This window comes from Heteronotia binoei, chromosome 11 (assembly GCF_032191835.1).
Source record: "Heteronotia binoei isolate CCM8104 ecotype False Entrance Well chromosome 11, APGP_CSIRO_Hbin_v1, whole genome shotgun sequence".
NCBI lineage: Eukaryota > Metazoa > Chordata > Lepidosauria > Squamata > Gekkonidae > Heteronotia > Heteronotia binoei.
Window position 1 is genome coordinate 70,638,446 of NC_083233.1, and position 14,257 is coordinate 70,652,702.

Consider the following 14,257-nt stretch of genomic DNA (forward strand, 5'->3'; position numbering starts at 1 on the left):
AAGGAAACCTCTTCAGAGGCCAAAGGAAGAAAACCCATTGAGGCTGCTGAAGTGGTCGCCACTTAAAAGGAAAGCCGACAATGCGGATAATGCTTTCAAAATAAAAGCCATGATGTAGGATTGCAAACCTGCGGGGGAGTCGGATGCCGGTTTTTACAGAAAGAGGGGCTGAAAGCCTGGGTGAGACACGATGGCGCCCATTCCGCTGCTGCTCCGGAATTTCTCCTTGCGCTGAATTCTGCAATCACTTTTCTCAACGCTTTGCAGATAAAATGTCTTGCATCCACTCCAGCTTGGACTTTTTTTGTAGGGAAAAACCAGCAGGAACTCATTTGCATCAAGAATCACAAAACTGAGAAACCTGTAGGTAAACACTTCAACCTTCCTGGACATTCAGTGGGGAACCTTAAAGTAGCTGTTTTATTGCAAAGGAACTTCAGAAACAGACTAGGATAGCAGCAGATTGCTTTATTGCTAAACTCAGGACAATGGAACCCCCCAGAGCTTAACAAAGATATTGGATTTCTTATCTCACTACACATGCTAATATCATTCAGTTCTTGCATCTAGAACAAAGTAGGGATCAATAGCACCTTTAAGACCAACATTCAGAATGTAAGCTTTTGTATGCATGCATACTTCTTCAGACAGGCATGCATATGAAAGCTTACATTCTGAATAAAATTTTGTTGGTCTTAAAGGTGATAATGGAATCCTACTTTGTTCTGTTGCTTCAGACCAACACAGCTGCCCACCTGGATCTAGTTTTTGCATCTGTTTGTATGCTCCATTATTATGCTGTATGCCAATTTGCTGCTATTCACAGGCCTTACCAATTGCCTTCATCCAGTCTTACCTATATTTACTGCCCAGTTACTCACGCATCTTGACTCTAATTGGCCCTTCCTGGCAACACCCTCTTCACCCCCAACCTACATGTAATGGTCGGTGACTTCTGTTTCAATGTATGTGAAGAAGCATGCATGCAAATGAAAGCTTATATCCAGAATAAAACTTTGTTGGTCTTAAAGGTGACACAAAACTCATTCTTTGTCTTAAGGGCAGGCATTCTGTCACTAACAAGGACAAGAAACACAGGGCAGCTTCTGGAACTATGTCCTTTCCCCTATTCTGTGAAAGTTGCTTCCTCTGCCATCCGTTGTCCTTCCCTCTTACTTTGCAACTCTTTGATTCTGTCTGATTCTTGTACAACAAGAGTGCGCCTGGGAACCAGGCTGACAAAAGAAATCCACTGAAGAGCTGGGAGGTTTAACGGATATCAGTGAATCGACATCCCTGCGTAACACTGCTCACTGAATGAATCATGAGAGCCAACAGTGCAACCCTCGTCTTCAGGCAAGCCAGAAGAGCCCATTGGGACACCATTCCGCAGAACTTTCTGTTCGGAAATACCCCAGCAACCGAACAGGAAGAAAGTCAATTCCCACCCTCAGTTCTTTTTTCCCATCCAACTCAGAGCACCTGATGCAATTCCGCTAGTAAGACCAAACAAACTCCAGTACGTTGCAGCTGGCTGGAAAATATCTTTTGAAACAAAATCTGTCATGTCTCCCCAAAAAGGGGGAAACTGAAGGAAGGAAATCAGTGAAAATATTTATACATTCTTCCTTTTTTTCCATCTAGATCTATTCCTGGCAATTCTTTTGGGGGGTAAAGACAGACATAACATGTTAAGAGCAATGGGGGCAGGTAGAATGCTTCCTTCCTGTATACAGTATCAGTGTCCTTTGTATGCTTTTCTATCCTTGGGGTGGGGAACAGTTCTGCAAGTTTTCAGTAGGATTCAGAAAACAGCAGGATTCCAGGAGCACCTTAAAGACAGTTGCTCGGGGGCCTGATTCAGCCCCCGGACTGCGTGTTTGACACCCCTGGCTTATATGGTTCCTTCCCACTCTGTGTTTCTATGATTCTAAGATACTCATATTTACTGGTCAAGAAACACAAAATCCTGGGACTTTCATAGCTAATGAAAGTGATGCTCTGTATTCTTGGTGCTGGGAGGGGGGGCACAGTGGGAGGGCTTCTAGTGTCCTGGTCCCACTAATGGACCTCCTAAGGGTGCCTGGTGGGTTGACTCCCAACTACATTGGAGAGCCAGTTTGGTGTAGTGGTTAAGTGAACGGACTCTTATCTGGGAGAACCGGGTTTGATTCCCCACTCCTCCACTTGCACCTGCTAGCATGGCCTTGGGTCAGCCATAGCTCTGGCAGAGGTTGTCCTTGAAAGGGCAGCTGCTGAGAGAGCCCTCTCCAGCCCCACCCACCTCACAGGGTGTCTGTTGTGGGGGAAGAAGGTAAAGGAGATTGTGAGCCGCTCTGAGACTCTTCGGAGTGGAGGGCGGGATATAAATCCAATATCATCTTCTTCTTTTCAGAAGCATCATCCTGCACACCACAAACTTCAACAGCTTCAACATAGATGCAAATGCTACCCTGAATGTCCCCTTCCTCATCACCGGTACTGTCTATATATATAAACATACACAATAGCCGCAGTAGCTCAGTCATGTAGAAAACAGCCAGGAGTCTGAGTACAAATTTTAACAAGAACGTGGATGTGTTCACCTCCTCTTCTTCTTCCCTTCCTTAACAGCAGCTGCAGACCATGAAGACACATTTCTCAAAGCACACACAGCCCAATCACTCCAGAGGTATTTTCATTTTGTCTTAGTTCGGACAGTGTGTATTGTCTGACTTTGTGATAGAGCCACATGTTTGAATAGTACACAGAATACACTGTCGACTTCCCTTTATATTAAAGCAGGCTTCTAGTCCTCAGGGATCTAAAGACAGGCTTGGAAGCAAAGGAATTTCAGGAAGCAGAAGGAGAAAGGGGCAAGGGACTGGTAGCAGCGTGTTACTGCCCGGCACACCTTTATGCCTCTGCACACAAACGTCAAGCAGAATAAATAATACACACCAATGCTTATCAATTCCATTAAGAACATAAGAGAAGTCATGTGGGATCAGGCCAATGGCCCATCCAGTCCAACAACTTGACATACGACATCTGTACGGGTGCATGCTTTTGCTGTTGTTTAATTTAATACTAGATTGGAGTCTCCGGGTCAGCATCAGAGACTCCAATCTAGTATTAAATTAAACAACAACAAAAGCATGCACCTGTACAGATGTCGTATGTCAAGTTGTTGGACTGGATGGGCCATTGGCCTGATCCCACATGACTTCTCTTATATTCTCCAGGATGGAAAACCACCGCCTTCCCAAGATTGCCCTGTATGGCGAACTTTCCACTGGCCATCGAAATAGAGGGGCACCAAAGAAGAGGTACAAGGACTCCTTGAAGAAATCCCTTGGTACCTGTTGCATTAACCATCACCAGTGGTCTGACCTAGCCTCAGATCGCAAAGCATGAAGGCACACCATCCACCAGGCTGTCTCTTCCTTTGAGAACGCACGCATAGCTCGTCTTGAGGACAAAAGGAGATTGAGGAAGAATCGTACTGCTACAGCACCAACCCCAAATCAGACTTTTCCCTGCAGCCACTGTGGCTGGACCTGCCTGTCCCGCATTGGTCTTGTCAGCCACCAGCGAGCCTGCAGCAGACGTGGACTACTGCACCTTTCTTAAATCTTCATTCGCGAAGTCAAGCCGAGAGAGATTGGAGTCAAAGCATGACCAGCAGAGAAAAGTTGGAAGAGGAGGACTTACTCCCCCCGCCACACACTTGCTGCAGCCCACTGAAACCCCGCACAAAATTCTGTTCTTTGGAGGGTCAAGGGACTATCTGAAACGGAGTGTGGTACAACAGGGAAACTTTGTGGGAGGGAGAAATTGCCAAAAAGTCACCCCCTCCCGGCAAAAAAAAAAAAAATGAATGACACCTTTGGATCCAAGTCATTATTTTCTGAGTTACAAACAGCCCAGCCCCACCCCACCCCACCCCCGAGGGCACAGCAAAGAAACACATCAAATAATCTATAGCATCACTTACCAGTTTGTGCTTCAGATGGATGGTGATAAGAGGGGAACCCGACAGGTTTGGGGACAGAATCGGTGGGGGTTCCACTTTCAGGGAAATCAGGTAACTTGCTGCCGAAATCATGCAATCTTTGCAGGAAGCAGCTTCCGGGATCCTGAGAAAATAAAACAAGCTGCCTGTTAGCAGTTAGCTGTTTGTTTTGATTGCTAATTCACCTTCTCCCTGTCCTGTGAACTCCCCAAACTACCTGTGGTTAAATGTGCGGACTCTTATCTGGGAGAACCGGGTTTGATTCCCCACTCCTCCACTTGTACCTGCTGGCATGGCCTTGGGTCAGCCAGAGCTCTGGCAGAGGTTGTCCTTGAAAGGGCAGCTGCTGTGAGAGCCCTCTCCAGCCCCACCCACCTCGCAGGGTGCCTGTTGTGGGGGGGAGAAGATATAAGAGATTGTAAGCCACTCTGGGTCTCTGATTCAGAGAAAAGGGCGGGGTATAAATCTGCAGTCGTCTTCTTCTCTTACAGACTGAGGCACAGCACGGGTGCATCTAGGGCTGCTTTCACACACAATTGATAATGGACTTTCAAGGCAGATCCAGATGGGTAGCTGTGTTGGTATGAAGCAGTAGAATAAAGTTAGAGTCCAGTGGCACCTTTAAGACTTTGTTGGTCTTACAGGTGCCACTGGACTCACACTTTCAAGGCAGTTCCAGTACCTCTTAGCAAGATATGATCCTGGTAGACTTGTGAATGGATCTTCCCGGCATTTTGAAAAAAGGGAAATGTGGGGCCCAGATTTGAGCCACAGTGCAAAAAGAGGAGAGGGGTAACTGTTCTGTCTTGTGCAGTTTCACTATGGAAGAAGAAGAGGAGGAGGAGCTGGATTTATACCCCACCCTTCACTATTTGAAGGAGTCTTGAGGCACCTTTACAATCACCTTACAATCACAGACACCCTGTGAGGTAGGTGGGGCTGAGAGAACTCTGAGAGATCTTGGCCCAAGGTCACCCAGCTGCTGCATGTGAAGGAGTGGGGAATCAAATCTGGTTCTCCAGATAGTTCACCACCCAAAAATACTATACCGAACTGGCTCTCAGGAGGAGAGTAAGGCATTTGTGTGCCCCTTGTGTGCACATGTAGACATACACAGAAGGTCCTTAAAATATGCAAGCCATTCCTCCACGCACATTCCATAAGAATGAATAGAGACAGCCATTGTAACTTATGGGTAAAGGGGCTGTGATCCCAATAATCCTAAAGCCTCTGCCTTGGAAATGAGCCCCATTGAAATCAAAGCGGCTGACTTTCTGAAAGAATGAGGTTCAAATCCACCTGCAACTGCGTCCAAGTTTCAATGAAACAGAAGAAAAGAAAATGAAAAGCGGCCTTTGTCTTCAAAGATGCCTCATTCCATAAGTGTTGGCACAGGTTTGGGCCAGTTGATGACTTGACATCAATTAACAGAGACTTAAGATGGGAGAGGAGAAAGTTCTGCCAGCTGTAATGCTAACCAGATGGCATCACAACACCTGACTCATATCCTCCGCCTTCTTTATCGTAACCTATCTGCTTCTCAAAACTCACGGCTGGCCACTCAAGAGTGGCATGGCCAATTTTCAAGGGTAACCCAAACTTCCTCTTGATCCCCACTTCTGATAGGCCAGAATGACAGAACAACAGACCACACAACCCATGGCCCTTCGTGTCAGAGATGCCTGTGACAGTCAGCTCTCATGCTGCACTAAGCACCAGCAGGGCTTTTGTTGTAGCAGGAACTCCTTTGCATATTAGGCCACACACCCCTGACGTAGCCAATCCTCCTGGAGCTTACAGCAAGCGCTGTAAGAAAAGCCCTGTAAGCTCCAGGAGGACTGGCTGCATCAGGGAGGTGTGGCCTAATATGCAAAGGAGTTCCTGCTACAAAAAAGAAGCCCAGAGCACCAGTGTTTGGAAATGTCAGATGCCAAGGTCTAAATGCTGATGGAGTGGTCCAGTCACGCTCACCTTGAGAGGAAGTGACTACCTTTAGCGGGAGATGCAAATGACAGTCGAGTAAGAGCTAGTCCAGAGCGGCAGCCCAGAACTTTCTCCAATACATCTGTAGTAACAATTCCCCACTTCGGTGTTTCATTGTCCCCACTCTGCATCACTGTTGGCTACAGGAATGGGTTTATGGAAGCATAAAACCAGGGCTTTTTTTGTAGCAGGAACTCCTTTGCGTATTAGGCCACACACCCGTGATGTAGCCGATCCTCCAAGAGCTTACAGGGCTGTTTGTATAGGACCTACTGTAAGCTCCAGGAGGATTGGCTACATCAGGGGTGTGGCCTAATATGCAAATGAGTTCCTGCTACCAAAAAAAGCCCTGCATAAAACATGATGCTAGCCGCCCTGAGCTTGCTTCGGAGGGGAGAGTGGGATATACATCTAATGAATAAATAAAATGACGACGTCATGATCTGGGTAAGAGGTCTGGCTCTTCCCATCTACTTATCTGTGAAATGGCCCACTTCAGTCTTTGAGAGGCAAGCAGGAAGTCAGAGAATGTTACGATTCAGGTACCATGGACACCACCTAGTTAGCAATACAGCAGACAGACTATTTTAATCCTAAAGAGGCTGGGATAGAATTGGACACAGGGATGCCATTTTTGGCAGCATGCCTGTGCCAATCATACCCAGCAGCTGCTCTCTGAGAGGAGGGCATGCTGTTATTTCCTCCGCCTTCGCAGAAGTGGATCTTCAGAGTTTTCTTCCCCTCCTCTGTCCTCTCAGAGTCACTTCGCATACTGCGCACTTTAAATCTGTATTTAAAAATTTCAAATGTGACTGTATCGAACATGTGGCTCAATTAGGCATGCCCAGCAGAGAGCCAAGGTTGGCCGCAGCTTTCTGGCAATGCTGTATTCTGTCTCAGTTCAGACCGTAACATCAAACCGTCGTTAAAATAAACCATGGTTAATATGTGAAACCACAATATGGCTAGCAGATGATCATGCCAGTCTTGGTCTCTATAGCCTGAAAGAAGGTTTGGACCCAAAGCCAGGATTAAGCCACGAGGTATACTTTTGTGCACCATGCGAAACTATAGTTGACCAGGGCGTTTTTTGAGCAGGAATGCACAGGAATGCAGTTCTGGTTGGCTTGGTGTAGGGGTGTGTGGCCTAATAGGCAAATGAGTTCCTGCTGGGCTTTTTCTCCCAAAAAAGCTCTGGTTAAGGCTAACTTTGGTTAGTAAATCAGCTTGAAAACATGGCTTCAGAACCTGGTTTGACTTACTTTAACAGACCATAGAGAGCAGAATGGCTTGCCTTCAGATACCAAATATAGTTAACCCCAGGGCTTTTTTGGGAGAAAAAGCCCAGCAGGAACTCATTTGCCTATTAGGTCACACACCCCTGACACCAAGCCAGGCAGAACTGCATTCCTGACTTTTCCTGCTCAAAAAAAGCCCTGGTTAAACCACAGTTTTCTGTTACGTCTGATCTGGGAACCCTTAAGTTACAAAAAGTGGGGACCAGATCTCATTTTGGGCAGGAGCTCACAGGAACAGAGCTCTGGAACCTCTAAATTTTATTCTGCTTTTTCTTACCCCACCCCCACCCCCGCACCTCCCGCAATACTTGCCTCTAGGCTCCATTGTTCAAACTCCCTGGGAGAATTTTGCTGAACCCTTAAGATGTGACGAACTTTCTAATAATTTTCCCCACAAAAAAATGGGAAAATAACCAAAACATATAAACCAGACAGATGGAAATCTTCATGCCACTGTGGCCACATGGTGCGGTCTCATTTGGAGTACTGTGTGCAGTTCTGGTCGCCGCACCTCAAAAAGGATATTATAGCTTTAGAGAAGGTGCAGAGAAGGGCAACTAGAATGATTAAAGGGCTGGAGCACTTTCCCTATGAAGAAAGGTTGAAACGCTTGGGACTCTTTAGCTTGGAGAAACGTTGACTGCGGGGTGACATGATAGAGGTTTACAAGATAATGCATGGAATGGAGAAAGTAGAGAAAGAAGTACTTTTCTCCCTTTCTCACAATACAAGAACTCGTGGGCATTCGATGAAATTGCTGAGCAGACAGGTTAAAACGGATAAAAGGAAGTACTTCTTCACCCAAAGGGTGATTAACATGTGGAATTCACTGCCACAGGAGGTGGTGGCGGCCACAAGTATAGCCACCTTCAAGAGGGGTTTAGATAAAAATATGGAGCAGAGGTCCATCAGTGGCTATTAGCCACAGTGTATGTGTGTATATAACATTTTTTGCCACTGTGTGACACAGAGTGTTGGACTTGATGGGCCGTTGGCCTGATCCAACATGGCTTCTCTTATGTTCTTATGTTCTTATGAGAAAGTAATTTAAAAAGTAGGATGGGATTAAGGTTTTACTATGACCATTATAATTCAAGAAGCATTTTAAGGTAGATGCTGATATAATTTAGTACACCTTCCGGTGATGTTAAGGAGGTGTGGCATATGCAAATGAGTTCTGCAAAGGAGTTGTGCTAATGAGCTCCAGCACCTCTTTTTTTCTACAAAATGACCCCTGGTGGGGACGCATGCATTCTCACACTTCCTGTGACTTTCTGGGGAACCAAATGAGAATGGTGACACTCAAGCCTCGGATTTAGCAGGAGCTCACAGGAGCACAGCTCCTGAACCTTTCTGAGGACTCCCACTCTTCCTCCCCACCTACCTACTTTGCCCACTGAATAGTAGGTGCAGCTGCATAACAATCACTGGATTAGGAAAGCAGCCAGCCAGCCAGCCAGCTAGCCATCAGGGGCTTTGCCACGCCCCCAGCAGCCCTCATTAACCCCTGGAGAAGCCCGCGCCACCCTTTCTCCACTACTTATGTGATTTTGGGCTGTGGGTGGCTTGATGGCTTTTTGACTGGGGGGGGCTGCAGCCCAGGAGAGCGAGGCCTGCTTGGGCTGGCTGGATCTCTAGACAGCCAAAAAGGCCTCGCTCGCCCAGGGCTCTCCTTTCTTGCATCATGTTGCTTTTGGCTGGTGGGGGGTGGCATATGCTAATTAGTTATGCTAATGAGCTCCACCACCTATTTTTCTACAAAACGACCGCTGGTGGCACTCTCGGGGAGGGGCATATTGGTCTTTTTTGGGGCCTGGCCTATCAGATGCCAGGCATCTTGCTGCCATCTGGAGTGAACCCCAGCTGAGTCCCCGCACGCTTCAATCATTTTCGCATTGCTTGTGCCTCTTTCATAAAGACTTGCTGTCATTACGGACAATTACATTCCTTGATGGGCTCACAGAAAACGCCTGAAGATAAATCTCTGCAAAAAAACCCCCACCAAAAGCAATGAAGGGAAAACTTCCCACCCCCAGAGCTTGGGCTCCCCATTCAAAGATAGATATTTTTCAAATTAGTATTCTGGCACATTATTTATAGTTCTGTTATGAAAGAGGCCCATCTTGTCCAGAAAATGTTTGCTTCTCAAAGATAGCATAATTCAAACCAGGATGCCGAGGGAAGCCAAGCTGGCTCAGCCTCGTCTCAGCCTGCCAGCTAAGATATTTTCCTAGTTTGAGGGAATTTTGACAAGCAATGTTTAAATAACAATGTTGTTTTCGCTTTTTTTTTTAAAAAAGGGAGGGGGCAAAATTTGCTCACAAATACGAACTCCTAGAAGAACAGCAGAAACAGACAAGCTCCATTTAGCCATTCTGCAAAACCAGCTTAATGAAACTACCTATAAATAGCGTGATGGTCTAAACTCCAGCTACTCTGCGAACTATCGCGGCTTTTTTTGTAGCAGGAACTCCTTTGCATATTAAGCCGCACACCCCTGATGTAGCCAGTCCTCCAAGAGCTTACAGGGCTCTTCTTACAAGCCTACTTTAAGCTCCAGGAGGATTGGCTACATCAGGGGTGTGTGGCCTAATATGCAAAGGAGTTCCTGCTACACAAAAAGCCCTGCCAACTATGATTAGGTAGGATTTGTCAAGCCAGGAACTGAAACCATGACCTGATAGAACAAAGCAGTAGACAAGTGCACCTTTAAGACCAGCTAAGTTTTATTCAGAATGTAAACAGACTTCATCAGACATGTGGGAATGGACGCAGCAATTCTTAATATAAGTTTGCAGTGTGGAATCATGGGAATGTTTTTAGCAGATAAAAAGAAGCACAAATAGGATCTGCGTTTGTTAGTGTAGGACAAAACTGCTGAAAAAACACTAGGTGATAAAAAGCAGATTGCTGTCGTAGGACTCCCATAAATCTAGGCAACATTCTGGCTTTGTTAGTTTAAACAGAGAGCATGTTTACTCAAGAGATTATAACATCCATATAGTTTGCCATATATGTTGGTAGGTTGGTATATGCAATAAGACAAATAACCGCAGCTCCTGAACCTTTCTGACAGTTCCCGCTCCTCCTCTCCACCGACCTTGTCCATTGAATAGTAGGTGCAGCTGCATAACAATCCCTGGATTAGGTGAGCAGGCAGTCAGCCACTCACCAGGGGCTTTGCCACACCCCCAGCAGCCCTCATTAACCCCTGGAGAAGCCCACACCACCCTTTCTCCACTTATGTGATTTTGGGTGGTGGGTGGCTTGCTGGCCTTTTGACTCTGGAGGGGGGCAGCCAAGGAGAGCCCCGGTGAGCAAGGCCTGCATGGGCTGGCTGGATCTCTAGCCAGTCCAAGCAGGCCTCGCTCACCCGGGCTCTCCTTTCTTGCGTCAGGTTGCTTTTGGCTGGTTGGGGGGGGGGCAGCATATGCCAATGAGTTATGCTAATGATCTCCACCACCTCTTTTTCTACAAAACGCCTATCACAGTTGTTTTGCACAGTCTTGAGCCTGATGGTAAACAAAAGTTGCCTCACGGATCTTAAGGTCTAGAGATCTTTCCCCAGCCTTCAAAATGTTCACACCTATCAAAGTTAGAGGGGAATGGCAGGAAGGAAGACTGGAGCAGTTGCAAAGGATTTTGCTCTCTGCGAGTTTTGTTTCTTAGTTTGTAAACCCTGTACAAATGAGAGAAAAGAAACTATCTGAAGTCCATGCTTGGGTTCACGCTATAAGAAAAGGCAACTTTTTCAAGAACCTTTATTAAGCCAACTGACAAACAGAGCAATAAAGTTAAGGGCTTAAGCATGTGCAAGGAAATAATAAAAGAAGTGTAGTAATAAAATAATGAATAAGAATCTGCTTAAAAGCGGCAGGCAGGCGGTATTAACTACAGATGAGCAAATGCAATTCTGAGATTTAACATACTGAGAGAAACATCCTGAAAAGGTCCGAACTGTAAAATCCTCATTAGAAAAAGTAATTGTCAAAAGGGTAAAAGGTAAATGAGAGTTCTGAGCATGTTCACATATATTCAAAAATGCAAAGAAAGAAATGCAAGGTTATTATATCCAAGTATTCCTCAGATAGTTGGAGTGTGAGTCACAGTGGGGGGGTGCCAATTTAGCATTTCAAGAGCTATTATTTTGCCAAGGGACAGAGGGAAGTGCCATCTAAAAATGAAGGGATGGCCCTTCATAGGCCTAGCAATTCAATAAATTTCAGCTGTATTTAAAGAAGCAGAACTGGGCTGCAAAAAACAAGGGCACCTTCATAAAGTTTATGGCGGTGGACAGTGAAGTCACGTCTCAAGCAACCTTTTGGCTCCACCCCCAAAGTCCCCAGGCATTTTCTGAGTTGGACCTGGTAACCCTAGATGAAGCTAACCACAAAATAGGGAGTATATATTACAACAGGGGTGTCAAACACGCATCCTGGGGGCCGAATCAGGCCCTTGGTGGGCTCCTATCAGGCCCTCGAGCAACTGGCTCCTTCTCCCTCTCACTTCCTTCTGCATCTCAACTTGCTTTGCATGGCTTGCTCAATCGCACAGGAGCTACAGAGCAAAACCTCAATTTTCTCCATTGGTTGAGCCTTCTCCCTATCCCGGTCCCTTGGAGAGGGAGGGAAAGAGCCAGAGCTTGCTTTGCCTGGTTCCCTGGATCCCATGAGAGAGATACAAAGAAAGCACCTTTAAAACCAACAAGTATTAATGTTTTCAGCATGTTTTATTTTAAGGTTTTTTTTAAAAAAAAATCTTTAGTCATGTTTGTCTGTGTGCTTTAAAAAGTTTATATCACTGCTGTTGGGTTTCTATTGCAATTTCACTTCCTGTTGTCATGAGTTAATTAAATGAATGCATATGCATGCTGATGTTTAGCCAGTGAGAGGTATAGCCAATGAGAATGTTTGCACGTACTTCCCGCTCAGGCTAGGAGTCAGTATGTATAGTGACCATTGAAGCAAAGGCCTAATAGGCTAATCCATATATTTGGGAGGTGGTCTGGGGGAAACCATTTGGTCAGTTTTTATTGCCCTTTGTGTAAAGCCCTCAGATCTCCATGCAGTTAGAGTTTGGACTCCATAGAGGCGAGATGTAGCTTAGAAGCGAGAAAGGATATTGAGTCCTTATTTGTTTTCTAGAAATCCCAGTAACCCTTTTCCTCATAGTAAAAGTAAACTACTTTATTCTTAAGCTAAAACGTGTGCCTGGCTTGTTTTTGTGGTTCTCTCCACACAACTCTGCTAAAGGTATCTCTAAACCCTAACAACTGCTACCTAATCTTAAATAGGTACACACATGGCCCACCCCATCATGGCCCAACACGGCCCGGTCCAACAAGGTCAAATTTATGTCAGATCCGGCCCTCAGATGAGTTCAACACCCCTGTATTACAACAACTGGACCCTGATATTGAAAAGGCATTCTGGGTAAGAGATTCTTCACTAGACTCCACCAATGAGGGGACAGAAGGGTTTGATGCGGAATGGTCAGGATCATGGATTGTGGAACAGCCATGGGTTGTAATGTCGGATGAACCACAGTTGGAAGGGTCTAATATGACGTTTTGCCAGAGGTACAACGGAAGTCACTGAAGGCATAAGGCCCATGTGGATAACCCTAACAACAACCCTTGAACATTCCAGGCAGAAGTTCAGTTTAACAGGATGTCTTTTAAAAGGAACGCCTTGTTTAAAAAACATTTTCTTGTGCGCGCACAGCTCATCTTCAGTCACGCGGTGAAGATCTTCAAGCTGGAGTAACTGCTGCTACTGAAGCGGCTTCTAAAAAAATTGTACAGCCCATCAGATCTTTAGTGGCCAATCAGAAGCCACGGTGGCAAAAGCCCCACCTAATCTTGGCCCATTCTCTAAAAACACTTAGAGGGCATGCTCCCAATAGGCACCAGCAGGGGTCGTTTTGCAGGGGGGAAAGGTGCAGGAGCTCAGTAGCATATCTCATTTGCATAGGCCCCGGGATCTGTGTGCAGCGGGGAGAGAACTCCCCATTGCATGTAGACCCTGGTTAGAGGTTCAGGAGTTGTGCTCCTGTGAGCTCCTGCTGAATTCAAGCCCAGGGCAGGGCCGGATCTGGGAGGGGGGGCAGAGGGGGGTGTTTGCCCCGGGCGCCTCCGGAGTCGGGGCGCCAAATTGTGTATGGAGTCCATTTTGTTCTATGGGCCCATAAGGTAGAATGGGCCTATAAGTGGGTGCCATTTTTCTAATTTTGTGCCCCCCCCCTCAAAAAACATGTAGATCCAGTCCTGGCCCTGGGCACCACTATTTAGTCCTCACCTCAAAAACCCCAGAGTGGTGGGGAAACTGACATGCTCAAATCTAGACTGACATCCCTTCCTTGCAGAGATTGAACTTACAAAGGTTTTCGAACTCCTTGCAAATATACAGGGAGAGGTAAGCTTTGCCGCTGCTCTTTGCAGACACTGCACATGAGTCTGCACGCTCATGTTTCACATTCCGCCGCATCTAATTTTTCTTCTTTCAGCAGCATGCGTGAGAACTGATACTTCCCCCGGCAGTTATTCGATCCTCCTCCCTCCAAGCCCTGCAGGAATTAAATTGGATGGAATCGGATGCAAAGAAGGTCCAGGATACTCCAAAAATCAAAACTGGCAGATTATCAAGGCATCATTACTTTAAAAAAAAAAAAAAAAACACTAATTCTCACTTGCTATCTCTATGTATGTGTGGGAAGTAATTATTCCAACCCTATCTCCCATAATAAATGATGGCGATGATGCAGCTTAAACAGCCAATGACCCGTGAATTACAGCCTCTTGTTACTTCATATCACGGTGAGAAATATTCCGCGCCCTCAAGGCAATTGCTTTGCACAATCCAGATAGCTGGCCTTTAGAAGAGGAAGGGTGTGGAAACAGTTCCACAGACTTCTGATCAAGCCTTATTACATTATTTAACTGAACTAGATCTATACATCCCCGCCCCCCCAACTTGTATCAGGA

The 14,257-nt window shown here is 46.0% G+C and overlaps 1 protein-coding gene across 3 annotated transcripts in view; it reads right to left on the reverse strand.

The window, feature by feature from the left end:
- The window catches only part of ADGRD1 (adhesion G protein-coupled receptor D1), a 442,408-nt gene that overhangs the window by 357,551 nt on the left and 70,600 nt on the right, over positions 1 to 14,257 (reverse strand). For all 3 annotated transcript variants that reach the window (XM_060250081.1, XM_060250080.1, XM_060250079.1), the window contains one exon: positions 3,977 to 4,118. In XM_060250081.1, the coding sequence (XP_060106064.1) occupies positions 3,977 to 4,118 (142 nt within the window). The remainder of the gene's footprint in view (positions 1 to 3,976; positions 4,119 to 14,257) is intronic.